Source organism: Rattus norvegicus, chromosome 4 (assembly GCF_036323735.1).
Source record: "Rattus norvegicus strain BN/NHsdMcwi chromosome 4, GRCr8, whole genome shotgun sequence".
Lineage (NCBI taxonomy): Eukaryota > Metazoa > Chordata > Mammalia > Rodentia > Muridae > Rattus > Rattus norvegicus.
Genome location: NC_086022.1, coordinates 122,590,799 through 122,614,296, shown reverse-complemented (window position 1 = coordinate 122,614,296; position 23,498 = coordinate 122,590,799). Strand labels below are relative to the sequence as shown.

Here is a 23,498-nt window from a genome sequence, read left to right as displayed (position 1 = left end):
ATCTGTATATATATATTTATGTTTATATAAAAAAGACCAATAATAGCAGTGTGTTATGCATCAACAGCAGCAACAGCTTTTCCAGGTTCTGCAGTCATCTGAACAAAACTGTAGAGACATCCAGCACATTCCATTAAAAAAAAAAAAAAGTAAAAAAACAAAACCCGAGAAAACAGCACAGTTCTGTTACTCTTGTGGTACCTGGCACCATTTTTTTTTAAATTAGCTTCTCAGTCATCATCTGGAAAGAAAACATTCTGAGCAACATCATTAAAAACAGCTCTGATAAAGCACGGTCACTACTATGTTTCTTGATATTCTTTAAGGGGTTTATTTATTTCCTCTTGAAGGACCTTTATCGTCTTCATAAAGTTGTTTTTAAGGTTGTTTTCTTGTGCCTCAGCTGTGCTAGAACATTCACGGCTTGCTGAAGGGGAATGCTGGGCTCTATGGTCACATATTGCCCTGGCTGATTTTTATTGTGTTTTTTAAAGATTATTTATTCATTCATTTATTCATTTTAGATATACGCGTACACTGTCGCTGTCTTCAGACACACCAGAAGAGGGCATTGGATCCCATTACAGATGGTTGTGAGCCACCATGTGGTTGCTGGGAATTGAACTCAGGACCCTGGAAGACCTCTGTGCTCTTAACCACTGAACCATCTCTCCAGCCCCTTTTGATTATGTTCTTACACTGACATTTAGACATCTGGATTTAGAGTGATTATAGGTCGAGGTACCAATTTCTGGGTTTGTCATTGTTGAATGGATGTTTTCTTCCTTGGTTTCTGTTTCCTCTCTGGTCTTCTGGCTAGAGTGGCCTAGGCTTTGGGATTCTAGTCTGGCCTCTCTAGATTGCCCTCTTAACATAAAGATAGAGTTATGGCCAGCTTCTTTGAGAGACTGCACTGTTAGCGTGGCTACTTGTGTATTTTATCAGCTGCACTTATGCTATGATCGGTGTGTTTTGTTTTCCTAGAAATCTAAACTAATCTGAATAGTCTGTGTGAACCTTCTGAGTAGAAGTATGCCGACCAACATGCAGGGGCTGAAAATGCCAGGTCTTCACGTTGACTTTCTTCTTAAGCATTTCCTCGTGCCTGTGTTTTGGAAAGCATTGTGGTAGTGATGGTGTTGTGTGCCAGATGAAACCACTGGGACCCTCCCAGAAAAAAAACAAATAAGGGTGTTGCCTGCAACTGTGTATTTTAAAATGCCTTGATTTTGAAGCAGGAAATGTTTCCATTTGCATGGAGAAAGCTCCCTTTAGTAAATCATTAAGTGTATCCACCACACTCCTGGGCAGGCCCTGTGCCCTGCCAGGACAGTTGGCCAGCACAAATGACATGTTTGTTTGTCTGTGGACTTTTCGTTTACTTTTTCTTCGTTTCACATATTTTTAGTCTTACTGGTCTTTTGATTTTTTCTTTTTTGTTGTTCTGATATTTGCTTTCGTGTTTCTAGTTTGTTTTTAAAAGAGAGAGAACTTAAAGTTTAGTGGTCAGGGAGGTGTGGAGGATCTGAGAGAAGTTGGAGGAAAAACATGATCAAAATTTTAATAGAAATATTCTCAAAGGGGAAAAAAAAAGAAGCTCCTACTGAGACGCCCTGGGGTTCTCTCTGCGCAGAAGCACATGGCAGGTGAGATAAAGAAACGGGCACTTTTTAAAATCCTGCACGGTTAATTATGCTTCTGAATAATACAGGCTTGCTCCTGAAATGAGGGCACATACTCATCTGTGTGTTTTGGATTTCCATCAAGGATATACTAAGAAAAGTCAAACTGAGTAGAGTCCACTTCAACTTCACAGAATGTAGAAAGTGAGCAGAGCCCACCTACTGAAGCCCTCAGTGCCCACCATGCAGCCCCTGCTTCACTGCATCCTGAAATCCCAGGAACCTTCCCCGACACATGTCCCTGTGAGCCTGTTCCCTTGTCCTTCTGGCTCAAGTGACCCCCTGGTCAGATGACCCACTTGCTGGTTCTCCAGAGCACAAGGCTGCCCTGCCTGCCCCTGCATTGTTCCTGTCGCTTGCACAGGGGGAAGAGCTCGTTTACCTCCTGTCTCTTACCTAAGCGCTGGCTTTATATGGAAAATACTTGGTAAACATTTGTTTGCCAAATTAATTTTCCCATCTCTGCATCCTGCATCCTGTCCTATTCTTTCTTCACGTAAAGTTCTACTTTTTAAAAGCCACAGTTGAGATCAAGTTGGCAATTTTTAAAGAGAGGCTTTTGATTTGCTCACAGAGGGAGATGGCCAACGTCAAGTCTTCCCACACTGCTAACGCTGCAAACCATTGTTGCCCCGCTGAAAATACAACAGTGTCGTCTGAGCCCGGTTCAGCTTGAATGCTGTTAAAGAGTAATGAAGGGAAGAGATACATAGAAGGTTCACATTATTCCTGTAAATGCATCCGAAGGATCGCTTTAGCAGTAGGTTATTCTATGAGAGTACCAAGCTTCATAGTAACAAGACTTTGTCTTTTCTTTTGACAATTTATTTTTTAAATACAATTGTAATGTGAATTATCTAGGCTGTGCTTTAAAATGGCACATTCCTGGCTTCTACCCTTGGCAGATACCTGTCAGATAATCTGAAAGGAGCTGAGAGCCTGGTAGTAGGAAGTGAAGCATCATGGGATTGGACTTTGGGAACACAGATGTTGTGAGACGGTCGCTATAGATGGCATATGCTCAGAGTGTCCACTGACCCTGTGCTGCATTAGTCAGCCCTGGGCTGGTGTAGAAGAGACCAGGATGAAGGCGACTCATAGCCAGACCTGAGCATTTCATTATTTGGTCCAAGTGTCCTGACAAGTGATCCAACCGCCTTCTTGGCTCCACTCTGGTTTGCATGAGTTTTCATTGCTTAAAATGGCATTCCTTAACACTCGTGCTGAATGGGGGTAACGCATGCTTTACTGTTGTCAAAGGGTCAAATAGGTTATCCTCAGTGCCTCCTTGCTCTGAGAACAAAGCCCTGCATGAAGTGCTTCAACGGCCAAGAAGTTCTCAGCTGGGGCAAATGGTTCACCATTGCTTGTACATAGTCATTCACAAGTGTTTCCATGCTAAGCATAAAAACCATATTAACCCTGTTCTATCTTCTAAGTACTAAGAAGACCAGACCTTGCATGTGGTCGCTTGACTACAACTCGGCTACATTAGATTCTATCACTGATGCCCTAAAGGTTCACAGAAAGCCTGTATCTATATTTCACCACGACCGTCTATCAGTGTGTACACCCAACATGCTGTTTTATGCATGTAATGTCCCAGATGACTCTGAATACTTAGGGAAAAATCACAGAAACCAGATGCCGGTTATTGCATGGAGTCTAATACAAATATGAAGTGGGCACAGGAAATTTTAGGTTGTTCAGCATTAACTAGAAATCTAAAATGGTTTTGAGGACTGGAAATGGTTAAGAGCACTAGAGTTTAGTTCCTGTCACCCACTTCAGTCAGCTCACAGACTGCTGCTTTCAACTCTGGCTCCAGGGGATCTAATGTCCTCTTCTGACATACACAAACATAAAAACACACATATACATAAATAAAAAATAAAGGTAAATCTTTTATAAATGCTTCTGATTCTGAAGCCAGGATGTTAGGACGCTTCACCAGGGAGCAGTGACATTACTGAGAACAGGCCAGAATGATCTTAGGAGAGTGCCAAGTCCACCCTGAAGTCTCCCTGTACTTGCAGGAAAGCATCAATGCTATTTCACATTACTTCTAGGAGAAAGCGGCAACAAAACGCTAAAAAGCTGTCAACAGGGAAAATCTGTTGAAAACAAAACAAAAGCCTTAAAGTTGACTGATGTGCCATTTATGTCATGTACATGGAAGGCCAGCCATACTGGTACACTCAAACCCTGTACCCCAGTACTTGAGAGGCAGGCATAGGCAGATCACTGTGAGTTCAAAGCCAGCCTGGTGCACATAAAGAGACCACGACTACAAAGTCAGACCCTGCCTCAAAAAAAAAAAAAAACAAAAAAACAAAAAAACAAACAAACAAAAAAAAAAAAACCCTACAGCAACAGAAACGCACCTGTCATTTTAATAAGGTGTGTTATCTTTCTTCAATTAGTTTAACCTAATTCGTGTTTCTTACTCTGACCCTCCACCATCTGCTGTTTCTTATATAAAGAAGCAAATAAAATAAGTTCTGCTTTATAGAAATCGTTTTACTTAGACACAAAGTAAATAGACAAAGATTCTTAGAACCCTTCTTTTTATTTTTATTTTTTTAACAAAAAAGAAAAGTCAGGCTGGAGGTCTTCAAGGTTAAGAACACTTTTTTCTTGCAGAAGACCAGAGTTTGGTCTCCCCCATACCATATGGTGGCTCCACAACCCTCTGTAATACCAGTTCCAATGCATCTGACGCCCTCTTCTGACTTCTGCAGACACTGGTATACATGTGGGGTACAGATGTCCATATACATAAAATAAATATAGTAAAAAGAATAAATTCAGAATCCATGAGGGCAGGACTCTGGTTGAATTTTTAATAAATGTGCGTGTCTGTGTCCATGTGTCCATGTGTGTCTGTGTGTGTGTGTTGTTGCACACATGTGGAGACAACTTTCAGGAGTTGGCTCTCATTTTTCTCTTTCCCTTCTTGTGTCTTTTGCTGCACTACACAGTCTAGCTGGATAGCTTGTGAGATTCCAGGCATTCTTCTGTCTCTGCCCCCCCCACTCCCCTGTAGGAGTCCTGGAATTACAGATATGTGCCACCAGATCCATCTAGGACTCAGACTGAGGTCGTCTGGTGTGCAAACTTTGGTCAGCTGGTGTGCAGATCTAATATCTTTACTGCTGAGCCATCTCTCCAACTTTGATTTCTTTTCTTCAAATTTTTCTCCAGCAAATTCTGACTAGCCCTATTTAAGAGAAGGACACCACCATGCTTGGCACCTTGGGAAATACACCGTGCCTTATAGGACTTCTGTCTTATGTCTCCTATGCTTTTGAGCTGGGATGTGTTTGATTGATGGGTCTTTGTAGAGGTATTAGTAGGAGTTTGGTCTGTATCCTGTTAGGTAGTCCTCCCCACCAACTCAGGAGAGGTTAATCCTCCTAGTAAGCAGGCAAGCCTGGGGAGAAGACCCAACTACAGTCTCAGTGAGGCACAGTCTGCTTCTAAAGCTGCCCAGGCACTGAGCACTGAGTTCTTTGGACTCAGAACTTGCTTCATTTTAGTCAGCCATCAGCAAACAGGAGACCTAGGAATAGGATGAGGAAAGGACCATTCATGTGCTCACCTCAGTTTCATTGAAGAAAGTACTGGAAGTTCTGCCTCAGAGAGGGAGGGAGGAAGGGAGGGAGGGAGGGAGGGAGGGAGGGAGGGAGAGAGAGAGAGAGAGAGAGAGAGAGAGAGAGAGAGAGAGAGAGGTGTCAAACTAGGGAGGTGATATGGGATAACACAGCCTGAGAAAGGGTCAGAGAAAAAGATCTTGACTATATGGGGAACTGTTGAGCAGGAGAGAAAAGAAAATCAGGGATGTTAGGACAGCAGGAACCCAATTATCCAGAGCCTTGTGCTCCTTAGAGAAAGGAGTCGATATGGAAATAGGTACAGTCTACAGAACTGGTGACTTAGGGAGATACGGTATCATTCATTTGGGGTGGGTGTGGTCTTCACTGGTCATCTTCTAACCTTTCTCAGAATCACTGTCCCTGCCCCACCCTGAGCTGGTCTCACTTAAGGACTCAACCCTCATACCCTTTGGAGGCCCTGTAGTTCACATTGGCACAGTGTGGGAAGAGACACAGAAAAATGAGCTCAGGGTCCTGAGTGTGGCACTGCTGCCCAGTGCTGACTAGACACAGGCAGCCTTAGCTTGCTCACAGCCTGATGGACTGAGTCTGATGGCACCAGCAGCTCTGGTCCAGGGCTTTCTGAGTTGTTTCTTTCTTTTTTTCTTCTTTTTCTTGATTGCATCATTCTAGAACTTTCTGAATGCCCTGCCTTTTTACTTGGAAGGCACAAAACAGTTCAGATTTGTGGGTTTTACTCTCCAAAATCAAGCTCTAACATATGAAACTTGGACTTCTCTTTCCACTTATTTTTCATGAGATTTTTGGGTTAGGGGAGTGGGTTGTGGTATTCTGCTTGGGTACCAGATAAAATGCTTTCTCAGTCTGGTGAAAAATATGTGGGGAGCATCAATTCAAGCTCTCTAGACCCACAGCATGCTCTTGGCTGGCAATGCCTAGCAAATATTATCCAGGATTTGGTCAGAGGCAGATAAGAACCTTTTAACTGAAATTACCCAAGAGCCCTTGTGTTCAGCTCTAAACACTGACAAGCTGATATTTTTTTAAGGCTGTAAGCTTGGAACCTAGAATTCTAAAGTATCTATGGGGGAAACTGGAGAGCTGACAACCTCTGTGAGAGTGAAACAAAATTGCAACAAGCATCCCATTTGTAGGCAGAAGCTCAGGTCGTAATGGCTCAGAGAGATGGGCCACTTTTTCTCCAAGAAGTTGATGATTTCTAGAATCATCTTCCCCTTACCTCTTACCAGGCCAGGTAACTGACTGCTTCCTGATGCCTGATGGTTTTTGGATTTTTTTGGGCAGTCTTACTCTGTAGCCCTGGCTGGATTGATACTCATTATGTAGTCTGGGCTGGCCTTGTACTTACTATATAGTCCAGGCTAGGCTCAATTCATGGCAGTCCTGCCACAGCTTCCCAAGTGCTGGGATTGCAGGCATGCACTACCACAGCTTGTTGATGACTGTTGACCTGATTCCCTCTACCCAGATTCAAAAGAAACGCCTAAGAGCATTTGACCCTACATCAGTAAGCCAGCAACAATTCAATAATTCAATTATATATAATCAATTTAGGGCAAATCTTAACAATTTAAAAAAACTGGTGTGTGTAAAACCCAGCATATATGAAAGTCATCTTAGTGGCTTTCAAACATGAAAGAAAATAGTCATCATCAGAGGCCCAGCTGCCTGTGTCATGCATGATGCCATCCACATGAGGAACTGTGAAAAGAAAGGTCCCTCGGTGATACCCATGAGTGCTCAGAGGTCCTGCCTTTCTCCCTTGCTTTGTTATTGTCTAAGTCATTTGATCCTTGCCACATTTTATAAGACTGGTGTTATCATTTTTAGTTTACAGGTGAGAATGATTGAGGCTTAGAAGAATTAATCAACTTCATTTGGCTATCATAGTGACACAAGAATGTGAACCAGGATCTCTCTAAAAGTCCACATGCTTTCACCAAGGCACGTGGGTGCCTCACACACACACCCCCACAGTCATTCCCCACCCCCAAGTCTGGTGTAGCAATGCAGGCAACTTTGGGAGTTTGCCATAACTGTTAGTGAGATCCCTCTCCTGCTTTGGCTCAAGCCCAGAGCAGAGTAGAATAAGCCCGCCACCTTGAGGCAGCCCTGAAGGGGAAGGGTGTGCATGAGATTCATGGGCATCTGGATGGCAAGTCCCTGTGCCTTCAGCCAGCTGTCTGCTGGGCTCTCTGTGGGAGGACAAGCTGCCTCCCACGCAGCCCCAGAAATGAAAGAATCTATCACAGCCCAACATCAGCAGAGGCAATCTTCATCTTTGTAGGAATAAAATGAAGAGAGCAGTGAGCTGTAATTGTCTTCTCCCTCCCACCTCTAAATAATCTAGGCATGTATTTTGCATGTGGGGTACATTTGAGCATGACCTATAAAGGTAATCCCTGTTCACTTGCTTGGTTTTGAGTGAGGGAAAGTCATTCTCAGAGATTCTGTTAGCACATAAATTAAAGCCACCGAGCTGACTTATTGACATTCTGCAGCTCTGCGGATCCCACCCTAGGCTTCTCTTCATCAAAAGTCTGTACTTGTAGAGCCAGCGCTGACTTATTAATAAAGATCAGGCCTTTATTTGATTATTTATCTAATCAAGATTCATCTTCAGTCTAAGCTCATTAAACCTACTGCTAATGGAGTGTGCTTGAGGTGAAATTACTCTCAGTGACACAGAGACTGAGTCCGGGCTTCAGGGACCAGGACAGAAACGAGAGCACACAGTAAGAGGGGGTCGCCCAGGGGTGGGGCAGAGCATGTGAAGTGTCTGTTCACTGAGAACGAGCACATTTCACAAGGTTAGTTTCAAATGTAGTAATTAAATACACTCGGTAGCAGCACAAAGGTGACAAGAACTCTCATTATCTCAGACAGTCAAGCTTGTGTCACACTGGGGCAACCTCTCTAAGGGGACTTAATGTGGGACATCTGACTTAGAATCCAGATGCTGGCACTCTGCCACCCCAGCCTGACTCCTAGTACCTCTGTCTAGACTTTTTGCTTCACTCCCTGGTCTAACCTAAGCCAGCATAAGCCAGCCCTAAAGCATCTCCTACCTCTCAGAGGAGGGACTCACCATCTTCTTACCTCGCAGGGCTCTGCTGCCACACACAAACCCTCTTCTACACGACTTCTTGGCAAGTTCCATTTTCCCTAAGGTTAAGAAGTCTTTCACTACCACAGAGCCACACTGAAAGTGACCCTGCCCATGAACACAAGAGCTGTGCTGAAGCCAATGTGACCCTTCTTCCAAAACAACAGTTCAGACTCAGCTTCAACGTAGACTAAATTACTTCTCAAGGCAGATAAGAGAGAAGGGCAGCTAAGCGCATCCCACATTGATAACTCAGTCTCTGGGTTTGTGCTGAATGAACTGGCCAAGTGACATCGGTAAGGGGGGGGCCCCCTCCAGTCTTTTTTGCCTTCAAAACCTGGCTCAAGACCCATTCATGGTGAAACATGCAGCTCCCATTGTTCCCCTAAATTCACTGAGTAGTGTATGATAGGCTCAATCAAGAACATGTGACCTTTGCCCTTCATGACCTTACAGGACCCAGACCTGGGCGGACAAGGAATACAGTGAGGGAAGAGTGTCAGAGAAAGCATGGGGAAGGGACATTTCATACTCATTCATTCATTCCAGACACACGATGTGGGAGGATGTGGGGGAGGAGCTGAAGGAAGGCAGGATCAGAGGAGAGGACAAAGCAGATAATGATGAAGTCCTGCCTGCCTAATTCAGTGAAGGACAGAGTCTAAGTAACAGTGGAAAAGAGAGGCAAAGAGACCATGCGAACAACTTCTCCGCAAGTGGAATGTATACTAAAGACCATACACATTTCTTGGTTTCCTGTATGTGGTAAACAGTATACCTGCTGATGGGCAGCATCACCCCATGCCTGGAGTGGCCCTTCCAGGACATCCTCCCAGAGGGCCGGTCTAGCCAAGGCCCACACTTGACAGTCCTTCCCTGGCCTTCAGAGATTAGCAGTGGGTCTGAATGGAATGGGTTAACAATGAGAGCCATTGCAAATACAAGAGTGTCCTTTCTTCCAGGGCATCTGCCTCAGTCTCAGGAGCTGCCCTGTGGGTCAGGAACCATGACCCACACATTTGATACCTTTTGTCCTGGAGCTTAGGCGGTGTTTCAGTTAACTTTCTATCTTCATGATAAAACACCATGCCCAAAGCCCCGTACTTACAGAAGGAAGGGTTTAATTTGGCTTACCATTCCAGAGAGATAAGAGCCCATTACTATGGAGCGAAAGCTTGGCAGCAGACTGGCAAAGCAACTGGAGCAGCAAGCTCAAAGGTCACGGCTTGAGCTACAAACAGGAAGTGAGAGCAAAGTGGGGATGGTACAGGTCCTTGACCTCTCAGAGCCCACCCCCAGTGATAACCCAGTCCTTGGTGACAATGCTTCCTCCAGCAAGGCCACACCTCCTAAGCCTCCTGCAACTGCACCACCAACTGGGAACCAAGTATTCAAAACCTCAAAACTATCAGGTGCATCTTATTCAAATCATCACAGCAGGAGAAAATAAAACAAATCACATCCAGGCTGGTGTTTCCGATCACAGCGGGTTGGAAAATCGTATACAATTGGACCTAAATGTTCCAATTCTGTACGTATCCTATCTGCTACCTGTTTCCATCTGAAGTAGCCCTTGAGATGCCTGCCCTCCTTTCTATTTATTTACATGTATGGCCCCTGGCACTCTGTTAACCTCTTGTTTGGAGGCAGTGTTTCCTGATGTAGCCCTGGCTGACCTGGAACTTGCTGTGTGGACTAGGCTAGCCTTGAACTCACAGAGATCTTGCCTGCCTCTACCTCCCCAGTGCTGGGATGAAAGGCACGTGCCACCATGTCCTGCTTTCACTTCATTAATTTCTAAAGAGCAGGAGCTAAAGCCTTGCCTATCTTTTTGAACTCCTTGTCTCTTGCCATTATCTTGCCACCAATGAGGAGTTAGTGAGCATCTGCTGAATAAAGCATGGTGTGCGGTAAGGAAGGGGCCTGCACATTTCACCTTCCAGTCTTTCTGCTCTCCTCTAATCCCAAACCTGAAACTTACCAAAGAGCCCTTCTTTTCACATGGAGAAGTATGCATGCAAGATGAGTTATGGAAAAGAGTCCTTGACAGCTGCATGAGTGAACGCATTGCTCACAGTGAGGCAGGCAGGTGTCTGAGTCATTCAACCAACATTCTTACTGGAAAGGGAATGCTCATTGTGTGAACTAACATTGCAGGGTCTGTGCAGAATAAATCTTGCCTAAGCAGTAATGGGAAATACCGCATTACAGTGACATTAAACTTGTCTTTGAAATAGGCAACAAAAAGCAGTCAAGGCCAGCAAGCCGGTGCTGCCCATGGTGCTAGAGTATATCCACTGTGAGACTTCTGCTCCTAAACACCCCATTTCTGTGCTTCACTCCCTTAGGTGGAATTGGCTGTCTGGGCCGAGACAAGGGACAAGTTCGGAAATGCCTTGATGTGGTGGAGATCTACAACCCCGATGGGGACTTCTGGAGGGAAGGCCCGCCTATGCCAAGCCCCCTCCTCTCACTGAGAACCAATTCCACCAGCGCGGGTGCCGTGGATGGGAAGCTTTATGTCTGCGGTGGATTTCATGGAGCAGGTACTGGCCTAGCTATGATTATGTCATGAACCTCTTGTCATTGACTTTTACCTCCATTACCTGATATGGTGGTCAGTGTTTGCTTTCCAGAGTAGTGAGGCACTAGCAAGAGTCTGGCTTTCAGAGCCCAGTGGCCTGGAGCAGTTCCCTAGATTCTCTGAGGCTTCACCTCTGTGAGATGGTAAGATTCTGTGGGATGACGTTTGTAATGCATCTAGCACATGGCAGCCGCTCAGCCCATAGTAATTGAGTGTGGAGAGGGAAGAAGTAGAAAAGGAGGCAAATCCCTTTAGTCGGACTAAAAGAAACATTTCTGAACAGGAGGGACGTGGGAGGAGAGGAGTGACCGGAGGTGTTAGATGTTATGCTTTTAACTACCAATCCAGAAGACCCTGACGCTGCCTGCTAGCATCGAGTGAAGTAAATTACTTGAAAGCATGTCTAAAATGGCGCCCAGTGTACATACTTATTACTAAATGCACACATCCAATACCATCAATGCATTCTGCAGCATGGTGTAGGGAGGCTTTTAAGCATGCATGGATCTAGAGGCCAATGTCTCTAAAGCCTCACTGGCTGCATCAGTAAATAAAGCAAAATACCTTCATAGTAGACTGACTTGCTGATTCTGACCTTACTATGTGAAGTTTAGGTCAATATATACCCATGAGACGCATGCCCCAGAGCACTTACAATTTTGAATTTTGAAAGAAGTCGTATGGCCTTCATTTTGAAAGCATTCCGTTTTAGGTAACTAAGTTAGAGAATGAGGTTTTCGGTGTTAATTAGAAGAGACTTAGTGGGTGAGGGAGTCGGCTCTGTTGGTAAACTACTTGTCTTGCAAGCATAGAGACCTGAGTTCAATCCCCCAGAACCCATGTAGAAAGCTGGAGACATGGTGAATCAGTGCTTGTGAGATGGGAGACAAATACAGGCAGATCACTAGCACTCCCTGGCCAGTTAGCCTAGCCTGCTCGGCAAAGTTCCAGGCCAGTAAGGGACTCTCTCTCTCTCAGAAGGCATAAGGTACCTGAGGAACAACACCGACACAGAGGTTATCCTCTGACCTACACACACACACACACACACACATGCATGCACACACATAGAGACATACACGCACACATGTATGCACAACAACCAAACAAGAAACTTAGAAGATATATGAGTCAAATGCAGGAAGTTTTTGTTCCTTATTCAAACCTTTTATGAGAAGATATTAAGGAGTTGTTTTAGGGATATTGTATTTTATATAAATCAAAATAAAAAGAATATTCTGGACAATTAGAAGTTATATATAAGTATTTGCAGGTGAAAATAATGCAGCGTCTGAAGTCTTCTCTACGTAGCAGATTTGGTTTTAAACACGTATGTATGCCATCTGAGTGCAGGTAACCTTGGGAGCCAAAAAAGGGTATCTGAATCCATGGGAGCTGGACTTGCAGTCAGTTGGGTGCTGGGAACTGAACTCAGTTTCTTTAAAAGAGAAGCAATTGCTCTAAACCACTGAGCCGTTCTGCAGCTCCCCAGCAGACTTTTCCATAGGAGGAAGAGCCAGCATCCCTTCCGGAGCACTGATGGACAGTCATTATTAGAGCTGGGCGGTGCAGGCTCAGGCTGGTTTGCCTTATTGTTTCCCTACTGTGTGCTGCAAGGTTCCTGTGATCAAAGGCTTCGCTTGTTCTTCATTTGTCCTTTAGAGAACTTTCCCAAAAGGCCTTTAAATGTTTACTGTTGACGTTTTTCCTGCCTACATCCCTCCCACCCACATCCAATCAAGCACATTTGATGCAAACAAACTTGTTTAGGGGAGCAAAAACATGTAACTAGCTATTTCTCAAGAACCACAGAACCCAACATTCCTTGGTCAAGTGTGGCTTACCTTTTAACTTCAGCAACCCCCTTGAGTTGTATCCTGATTTAGATCCTTGACTCTGTGATTGGTACCTATTTATATTGGGATCTAATAACCACCAGCTTAGGTACCCAGATAATAATTGTCATTTAGTTAAGACATCAGTGATGTCAGAGCCAACAGTAATTAGCAGAAACAGAAGGTTCAAAGGCTCTGTGATGGCTGACATCAGAGTTACTATCCAGAAGGAGCCTGGAAATAGATGGGGCACCAGTCATTTATTTCATCTCGGGTCCCCTTTTCAAAGTGTGGTGGTGTTGTTGTTGTTGAGGGGTTTTTTTTAGTATAGCCAGATTATAATCCTGAATAGTTTGTATAGAAACAATAATTTTCTCTTAAAGACATATAATGCCTTCTTGTTCTACACAAAGCAGGCCAAGTTTCCTATCACGCTGTAGAGTTATCTTAGTTAGTGAATCTCTCTGGTGGTAAGTCTGCCCACTTCCCTGGGATGCCTGGTATGACACTGTAGGTAGCTATTTTGCTCCCTGCGCCAGGGAGCTCACCTTTGACAGCACTTTAGCCTGTTGGGAACAATAGGTGATGTGTTCTTTTCTGCAACTACTTCTGGACGAAACTAGGGCACTTTTGTCAGGGCCCAGAAAGGCTGAAATGCTAGTCGGAAACTTGTCCGGGGAAATGAGGCAATGGTGTGTTCATCAACCGCATCTGGTTAGCTGACCCAGCTGAAGAGACAGAGCAGTCACACCAGTTTGTATCGGCTTTCAATAAGTTCAGAGCTCAGCAGTTTACATTCTGCAGCTGATTCCTGGATGGTGCCTGTCGGCCAAGTAGAAATCTGCTGAGACAGATATAGACTGGGAACAAAAGATAAAGTTTAGGATCCTAAGGGAAAATCTTACATTTGGAACTTTCAGACTCATAGTCCTGCTCATTGGGGAGGGTAGGAGTGACAAGAGGGGAAAAACCTAGACCTAATTTTTATACATGAAATGAACCCACAGTGTGACCGCAGCTTTGGTGCAAGGAGCTAGTTGCCTGTTGTTGGCAAAGCCAGTGTAGCCGTCAATGCCCTCGGAGATCTGAGAGGACTACATTATAGGAGGAAGTGTGGCCCAAACAGCCCATGTATCAATGAAAATGACAGAGTCTAGTCCATTAGCTAGACAGTCTTCCCAGGCCCCTGTGGTTTCCATGGCTTTGCTCTGTGGGCAGAGGTACCAGGCCAAGCATCAGCCTTTGACCGCCAGACCCAGATGCACCGAGGCTTTCCTTTGTAGGAGGAACATGGAGGACTGACCTTACTTTGTCTAAGCAAAGTGGGGCCATCAGTTCTCTACTATCCTGCTTGTCTATGCTTTGGGCTGGGTCCTAGCTGCAGGCAAGGCAGTGTTTTCAAGTGATTAGTATTACCACAGTCCAGATAAGTTGTGCCCAATTATCTTGTTGGAGACCTTGGGGTCACCACTAGGAGCTGGGGATCTCTGTCTGTCATGCCGAGTTTTTCATTGAACATTTTAAATGCCATATTCAGCAGATCTCTTATGAGTTTAAGCATATCTGAGCTAAATAAACTTTGCTTGTTTTCAGTTACTTGCTTTAAGCTTAATCTTGAAAACATATAGGAGGGGGGGCTGGAGAGATGGCTCAGTGGTTAAGAGCACTGACTGCTCTTCCAGTGGTCCTGAGTTCAATTCCCAGCAACCACATGGTGGCTCACAGCCATCTTTGATGGGATCCAATCCCCTCTTCTGGTGTGTCTGAAGACAGTGACAGTATATACAGTGTATTTACATAAAATAAACAAATCTTTTCTTAAAAAAAAAGAAAACATACAGGAGGCTAAATAAGACTTATTTCTGTAATTTAATCAAATTATTACTTAGATTGACTACAAATATAATTCTGGACATATTAAAGCTTAATCATCTTTAACAGTTTATAATAAAAAAATAACAATTTCTGAATCAAAGCTCTTCTAGTTTCAAAATACAGTTCTTAAATCACCAATACAGTCCATGCAACTTCACATCCCAGGTCCTTACAGTGCCATTACAGAATATCACAGTTTCTTCTATGACTCAGTTTATCGAAGTACCTACAGCAAAGACAAGGAGGTCAGACATTCATTCTTCAGTCAGTCTCTGCTATCCTGAATAGACCTTGGGTGCGGAGAGACTGCTTGCCAGACTGCTTAGGTTGCATCAGAAGATAAGATTATTCTGGTTTCTGCTGTTTAGCACTTGAACCTCAGAGCTGTGGTCCTAATTTTTAACTTTTTTATCTGTTTATCAAGATTACATATTAATAAAGATGGCCATAGTAAAATATTATCTTATACATATAAAATGTCCCATAGGCTTATAAATTTAAGTATTTTTAAAACTATTCCTTAAAAATATCCAGTTTTTTCTATTTAAATTTTCTGTGAAACTCCAAATTTGCTTTTTAAGAAATTTAAAATCGGGGCTGGAGAGATGGCTCAGCGGTTAAGAGCACTGACTGCTCTTTCAGAGGTCCTGAGTTCAATTCCCAGCAACCACATGGTGGCTCACAACCATCTGTACTGTGATGCTGAAGAGTCTGAAGAGAACTACAGTGTACTAACATATAGATAAAATAAATAAATCTTTAAAAAAAAGAAATTTAAAATCTTTCAATTGTGTGCTCCTGTAATATCAAAAGTAAAGTACCTTTTTTATTTCAAGAGGGAAGATGCAAGGTAAAACCACAATCTGTACAAGGTAAAACCAAGCTCCCAACAGCGTAAACAATTCAATGTTCACTCACAGTCCTTTTGGCTTGGGTCACCTCTATGGCCCCACCCTCAGCAGCATACATAGCCTGCCTTCTAGATCTCACGGGCTCTATGATCCCTTCGTGTCTTTAAAACCAGTACCACCTAGTTGACTTTTATGTTACAAAATTTAACTGCCAGCAACATTCACTTTTGTATATGAACACATGGAGAGATGAACCTTCAATATCTTATTAAACAAGCATTGTTTTTAAATTTATCTTTCATAAACTTTGTTTTCAACACAGAAATTATTTTAAAAAAATCCATCCTAATCTAAAACATCTTGGAGACCTGTTATTTCTTCCTTGATTGGGCCACACATTACATTACTTTTAATAAAGATGATGTTAAAGTCACACGACATCCTTCTTCCACCCTAGCAAAGATGGCTGCCAGCCAGCCACTTGGCTGCCTAAAGGTGGCAGCAGGCCATGAATTGCTTATATCCCTAAATGGAATCATGCTAAATAGTTCCTTTAAGATTACCTCTACATAGATTTTTAACTATCAACCCCTTGTTGTGAGTCTTGAGTTAACTTTTTCGTTACAGATATTATGGATTTTTAACCATACGCAATAAACTTACAAATCTTGAGATACAGAAAGTTCATACAATAGTCTTAGGCAATTAAGTGAAACCAATAATCCCTTTAGCTGTCCTGCACTGCTCTTTTCTCCCTGCCATAGCTCTTGACCCTAATCACAGAAACTTTAAAAGCATGTCTGGGTCTGAGAAAGGGAGGGTCATAACCCACTTTCAGAATCAACTTTCCAATACAATAGAACAGCATAAAGCAATTTTGATATTATCCACATCCAATAAAAAAAAAAACACTTTATTTCTTGTTGAGCTAACTCAGTGGCCAGAAAGCTCAGAGATACTTTCTGAGCCCAAGCGATCAGAGCAGACACGGTAGCTGTGGCTGGGTGCCGGTGGCAGCAGAAGCAGTGAAATATAACCAAGAAGCACAGAATGCAGCAAGCGCATTTATTCACTGTGCCTGGTGCTATTCTGCTTCGGCTCTGTGTTTGCATCAAAACTTACAGACACATTAGAAAACACAGCCCCATCCATACTCCTAAAACAGACAGATGAAACTTTCCCTTCTTCCTTTAGTGCTGTAATTCTAAAGAATTGCTGCTCTGGTATCTGTCATCGCCTCAGTGGGGTGGCTGCAGCAGAGCCAGCCGCAGACTTCCACACTGGCCAAGGCTTTTCTTCAAAGCCTGGCCCTGGGCTACACTCTGCACTGACTTACGTAGACCTGCCACATACTTCCATCAAACCCCAGACCCCAAAACTCCACCATTTCTGGAGTCACCTCTCCAAAGCAGCTCAAAGCTACCCAGAGTATCGGTCCTGTCATTTTTCCGTTCAGTTACCCCAAGTCGGAACACAAAAAGACAAAAGACAGGTACAGACATAAGACAGGACAGAGCCAAAATGACAACAGAAAACAGGTTGATGACATTGCCAGTTGGTATTCTACAGAAATGTCACCAGCCTGACCAAGAGAGTTTAACAAATAGGAGGCAGTTTCAGCTGTCCTTTGACCAATCCCTGGACTGCCTGATGTCCCGCACTGGGCCTCTCCTAGCTCTAAGCCTGGCCCCAGTGTCATTAGCTGTGTTGGGCAGCCTAGGCATTGGAACCCTGCTGACAGGCACCAGGTGCCAGGCCTCTTTAAGTCGAGTGATTCCCCCCACTTCACCTCTGTGACACCAGGGCATCCTCAGGGCTCAAAGATAAATGGGGGGGGGGACTGGATGAATTCCCAAAAATAACCAGTTGTGGGATGTCTGCCTTTGCCCTGAATGGGGTGCTTAGGGCTCATAGACCTTATTGGATCCTCCCTGTTCCCAAATTGAGATTCCCCCAGAATCAGAATCCAGAAACGAGGCAGAAAAATGTCACAGAAAGTTAAAATGGTTTCCATGACTTACCAAAAAGGAGGCCTCCATAAGAACTCTTACTATTTCCTTTCAAGCATAGACATTCACCTCAGGAGTTTGCAGAGTGGAAAGCACTTCCCTGGAGGCTTGGGTCAGCTGGGTTAGCTATCCCAAGGCATGCACCCAGTCTCTTGAGGGTCTCAGAGTAAAGATCCAAGTTTCAGCAGAATTTGGTGGAATTCTTTTTAATCTCACTGAGCCCTCCAAATGTGAATCCTGAAGATCATAAGAGAAGGACCAGTTTCAGAATTTTGAGCCAAATTTGAAGGAAGCTTTAATTAAATACTGCCCAAGATGATGGATTCTAACCAGGTCCACTCTAGGTTCCCAGGAAATGGTCATGAATCATGTTTTGCAGAGGCTTCAAAGGGTAAAACCTCACAGCCACCGAATTTCCCATCAGGTGTGATCGGGGAGAAGCAGACATCGTGACATATTTCCTGCCTGCATCCCTCCCACCCACACCCAATCAAACACAAACAAACTTTAGGGGAGAAAAACCATGTGGCTTGTTATTTCCCAAGAACCACAGCACCCAACATTCCAGGAATGGATCTATCCTTTGGCGAGTGAGGCTTACCTTGTAACTGACTCTTCCAGGCTCAGCCATGATGACCAACTAAATATTGAGCTATATTTATACATAACCAATACTGTGCCTTCATTGACCTGTAAAAACTGAGAAAATAGACAGTTGGCAGGTCTGTTAAGGATGAGAGACAAAGCCCAGTCCCACAATGCCTTGTCTTCGTCATGTCTGTGGCTAACACAAAATATCTAAAGCCAGATGCTATAAGAAAGGCCTTTGTAGCTATTGGAGGCTAGAAATCCATGCTCAAGTGACCCCAGCCATTGGTGACAGAAAGCCCCTTGACTGGGTCACTGCACGGTAGATGGTGTTCAGGTGGCAGTGCATGCAGAAGGAAGAGTCACACGGCAGCCCAGAAACCCAAAGTCACTCAGGAGCTACGCTCACTCTTTTGTATGTTTTGTGAGTCAAGGTCTCACTATGTATCCTGAATTGGCCTGGAAGTCACTACATGGGCCAGGCTGGCCTTGAATTTTCAGAGACTCTGCCTCAGCTTCCTGGGAGCTGCAGGTATGGGGATGACTACTAGGCTGCACTCAAGTATCTATCCTGGGGCACTAGTCAGAGCCCCCCCCCAGAGCTGCATCAACCCCTGCTGAGGAGAGCAATCCCAGGATCTGTTCACCTCCTACAAAGCCTCACTTCTAAAAAGCTCCCCACCTCCCAGCACCACCACTCTGGAGAGCAAGTTTCTTGCAGATGAATCTTCGGAGAACAAACTCAAGCAGTATCTAAAGCACAACCGCCTTCATCTGAGAAGTCAAGAATGGAGTGTTATAAAAACGTTATTTATAGGGCTAGAGACAGTGCCTGGAGAAGCAGCCGAGTAGGAAGAAGATCAGTGGGTAGGGACAGCTTCAAGGAATTACAGGGGTGAAGTCATCTGACTCTTCCTATCGTGTGAATATGAAACTAGGAAAGCTAGAACAAAGTTTACAATATGCAGATCGAGTGTGAATGAAGAGGAACGGCAGGGAGAGCACTAAGGAGTCTGCCTGAGGCCAGTCTCCGTGGGTCTCTCGGGGTTCTCATGTCTTCCGGGCTGAGCTGCTGGCTGCCATTGTCTGGACTGTTTTTAATAAGCATTTTTGCATAGCAGGTGATCTTAGAAGACGTCTTATTTGGCTCCACAATGAAGGGCAGACATACTGGATTCCTAGGATTGCTCTCTGGTACTCACAGGTGTTAGCTGGCACTCTTCAGGCTGCCCTGTGAGATTCGGAGCTCAGATAGCTGGAATTCGAGATGCTGGCGCAGCAGCAGCAGCAGCAAGGATACTGTCCGTCTGTGGCTCAGGGGTCCCTGTCTTCATCAGCACCCATGAAGTTGCAGCAGGCAGACCACAAAAACCCAGAGCTTTCACAGCCCTTAACAGAATCCCGAATCTCCCCAGCAGGCTTCCTCTCCACCTAACACGGGCTGAGGAAGCCAGCATATTTCAAGGCCAGCGCTTATAACACCAGTCTTTCACACATTCTTACAAAACATAAATGAGGAGACAATTCTCAACTTATTCTGTGAAGTCAATGTTATCCCATTTAAAAAAAAAAATCAAAGCTCAGAGGCTAGGGAGATGTACTTGCCGGGTGAGCATGGGGTCCTGGGTTTGATCCCTCGGGACCTGTGTAAGAGGCCAGGTACACTCCTGCAATTCCAGCACAAGGAGGGATCCGGGACTCACTGCCCAGCCAGTCTAGCTGAATTGCTGTGCTCAGAGAGCAGTGCTGCCGCAGAGAATAGGATGGATTGTGGCTGGAGAGCTGGCACCAGCATTAAAAGCATTTACTGCTCCTGTAAAAGACCGAAGCGTGGTTCCCAGCATCTACATCGAGCTGCCTGTAACCCCAGCTCCAGAAGATCTGAGTCCAGCTTCCACAAACACCTGCATTCACATGCACATATCCACACATAGATGTATATAGAGACACATAATTGAAAATAAAAATAAGGAGCTGGAGAAATGGCTCAGCAGTTGACAGCACTGGCTGTTCCTCCAGAGGTCTGAGGTTTGATCCCAGCACCCACATGACAGCTCACCTGCAACTCCAGTTTTATGGCTTCCTTGGACACACACACACACACACACACACACACACACACACACACGATACACAGAAATGTAAGCAGGCAAAACACCCATGCAATTAAATATTTTAGAATAAAAAATTAAAAGTAAAACTTAAAAAAACAAACAAGGTGCAGAGCCGTTGAGGACTTGAGGATGGTCGATGTCAACGCGGGCTTCCATGTATGCACTCATGTCTACATCCACCTGTACATGTGGCACATACACACATATAGACACACCAAAGAAGTCAAAAATCGCCAAGGTAAAACTCCTCTACAAAATACTAGCAAACTGAATCCACCCACATTCAAAAAGAATTACACATTATGACCAAGCCAGATTCTCCCAGACAGGCAACAGTGACTAATTGTCTAAAAACTCATTTATGTAACACACCTCTTAAATAAAATAAAGGACAAAAACAGACGATCGTCTTAGCAGATGAAAAATAAAGGACAACAAAATCCAGCTCCCACACAAAATGCAAGCAGTGTGGTGGTTCGATATGCTTGGCCAGGGAGTGGCACTATTAGGAGGTGTGGTCTTGTTGGGGTAGGTGTGGTCTTGTTGGGAGAAGTATGTCACTGTGGGGTGGGCTTAGAGACCCTCTCATCCTTCTAGCTGCCTGGGAGACAGTGTTTTCCTAGCAGCTTTCGGAACAAGATGTAGAACTTTCAGCTTCCCCTGCACTGTGTCTGTGTAGATGCTGCCATGCTTCCTGCCTTTATGATAATGGACTGAATCTCTGAACCTGTAAACTGTCCTCAATTAAATGTCCTTTATAGGAATTGCCTTGGCCATGGTGTCTCTTCACAGCAATGGAAAACCTACCTAAGACACTCAGCAAAGTAACTGAACTACAAACACACATCTATGGAAAATCTGCAGCTAACATCATACTTATTAGTGAAAAACTGAAAACTTTGTCCTTAGACTCAGGAACAAGACAAAAATGTACATTCTTGCCCCTTCCGGTCGGCATGGTGCTGGAGATTCTGCTCCGAGCAGTTAGAAAAGAAAAGGAAACCAGATTATACAGTAATAATTAATTGCCTATCATATGATTTTGTACTTAGAAAATTCTGAAAAGGTTTTTTAACTTATTGGTATTAAGAAACAAGTTTAGCAAAGTTGCAAGATGGAAAGTTAATGAACAGAAAAATCATATTTCTATGCCCTTGTAGCGAACAATCCAAAGGTTAAAATTAAGAAAACATTCCATTTAAGTGCCATTAAAATGAATAAAATACCTAGGAAATTTTTTAACAAAAAGCACAGAACTTGTACATTGAAAAGCACAAACTACTTAATAATAATAGCACAGGGCTGGAGAGATAGTTCAGTATTAAAAGCACTGCTGTCCTTGCAGAGGACCCAGATTTGGTCCCCAGCATCCATGTGTCTATAGCTCTGGAACCATAGGATCAAATGACCTCATCCAGTCTAGGAGATTACTGTGTACGGGGTGCATAAACATATACGCAGACAAAACTCTCATACATAAAATAGAGATTAATAAACTATCCAAAAATATTAAATGAGAATCCAAATAAGTAGCCAGGTTAATAAAATGGTGTAAATTTTAAATAGAGCTGACCAACACAAAATGAATTAACTCCACGGTGTTTTTGTGGGCTTTTTGTTTTGTTTTGGCATTTTCTGTCTTACTGGTTTGTTGTTTATATTGACTTTCATTTTTTTATTTTTGTGGGGTTTTTTTCCCAAAAAAAGATAGAAGAGAACATAAACTTTGGTGGGTAGGGAGGTGGAGAGAGAAGCTGAAAAGAGTCGGGGAGAGAAAAAGCATGCCCAAAATATATTATATGAAAAAATTTTAAGAGAAAATGTGTATAGAAATGCAAGAGACCTTTATAATGAGAGCCAAATACTTACTTCAAAGCTATGACAGAGCAGACTGTGGGATGCCAGCAAATCACAGGAATGGCTCAGTGGGAGATCAGAAGTGACCTGAGCGGTCAGAAGTGACCTCTTTCTATTATAGTCACTTGGTTCTCTACAAAGCTTCTAGGATAGCTTAATTGGGAAAAGATCTTTCACCATCAAATTGTACAGGAATGGTTGGATAGCCACAGGCAAAAGAGTGAGTGCCTCTCACACCATGTACAAAGATGGGCTCAAAGGATAAAAACCTGTGAATATAAAACTACAAAGTCTTAGAAGGAAATATGGACATCATTGTGACTTTAGATTACACAGCGAACAGGCAAGTCATTCTGAAAGTATTGTTTAAAAAGACAACTGACAGATGAGAGAAAAGTTGCAAACCATATACCTGACAAATAAGAGACACGGTTAGACTGCAGAAAGAAATCTTCCAAGTCAATAACAAAAAGATCACTAACTTTTAAAACAACATTGATTTTATTTCTTGAGATTATAATATAATTGCATCATTTCCCCATCCCTTCGCTCCCACCAAACCCTGTCATATACTGTTCCTAAACGCATAAATACAGCACAATCAGTCTGCATACTGTTACTTGGGTCTATGCTTTCAGGGCTGACTGGCTGGTGGGCTTTTCCCTGGGAAAGACTCCCAGCATTCCTCAGTCACCTGTAGTTCTTTGTGGAGGGAGGGAGTTTCCCATGTTTTAATTGACAAAGGACCGGAACAGACATTTCTCCAGTGGGGTCTGGGGATTTAGCTCAGTGGTAGAGCACTTGCCTAGCAAGCACAAGACCTTGGGTTCAATCCTCAGCTCAGGGTGAAGGTGGGGAGAAAACAAAATGGCATTTCTCCTATGAATATAAACCAATAGCCAAGTGCTGGACATCATCAAATCACAATGAGCTCACACTTTATCCCCATGAGAGTGACTGTCACAAAAGGCTAGATAATCACACGTGCTGACAAGGAAGAACTGGAGAAGTCAGAATCCTTGTGCACCGTTGGTGAGGGCTTACGTGTGAAGCTGCTGTGAGACACAGCCTGTACTTCCTCACAGGGATAAACCTCCAGTGGCCCATGTGACTTAGCAGTTTGACCGTAGTACCTACATAAGGGACTCGAGCTCCAGGTATGCACAGAAGTCCATAGAGGAGTGTCCACACTGCAGTGTTGTAACAGCCTGGAGGGGAAATCAACCCACATGCTTCACAGCTGCTGAATGCACAAAAAGTTCTGTACCCACACAGCAGAAGAGCACTCGGCAACAAAGTGGGGCGCTGATGTGTACCCTAGCATAAGTGAATCATGCAAGCACTGCTCTGAGAGAGAAG

The 23,498-nt window shown here is 43.9% G+C and overlaps 1 protein-coding gene across 2 annotated transcripts in view; it reads left to right on the top strand.

Annotated features, from left to right (window-relative positions):
- Kbtbd12 (kelch repeat and BTB domain containing 12) overlaps positions 1–23,498 on the top strand; it is a 73,993-nt gene that overhangs the window by 31,599 nt on the left and 18,896 nt on the right. For both annotated transcript variants that reach the window (XM_003749799.6, XM_039108733.2), the window contains exon 5: positions 10,775–10,972. In XM_003749799.6, the coding sequence (XP_003749847.1) occupies positions 10,775–10,972 (198 nt within the window). The remainder of the gene's footprint in view (positions 1–10,774; positions 10,973–23,498) is intronic.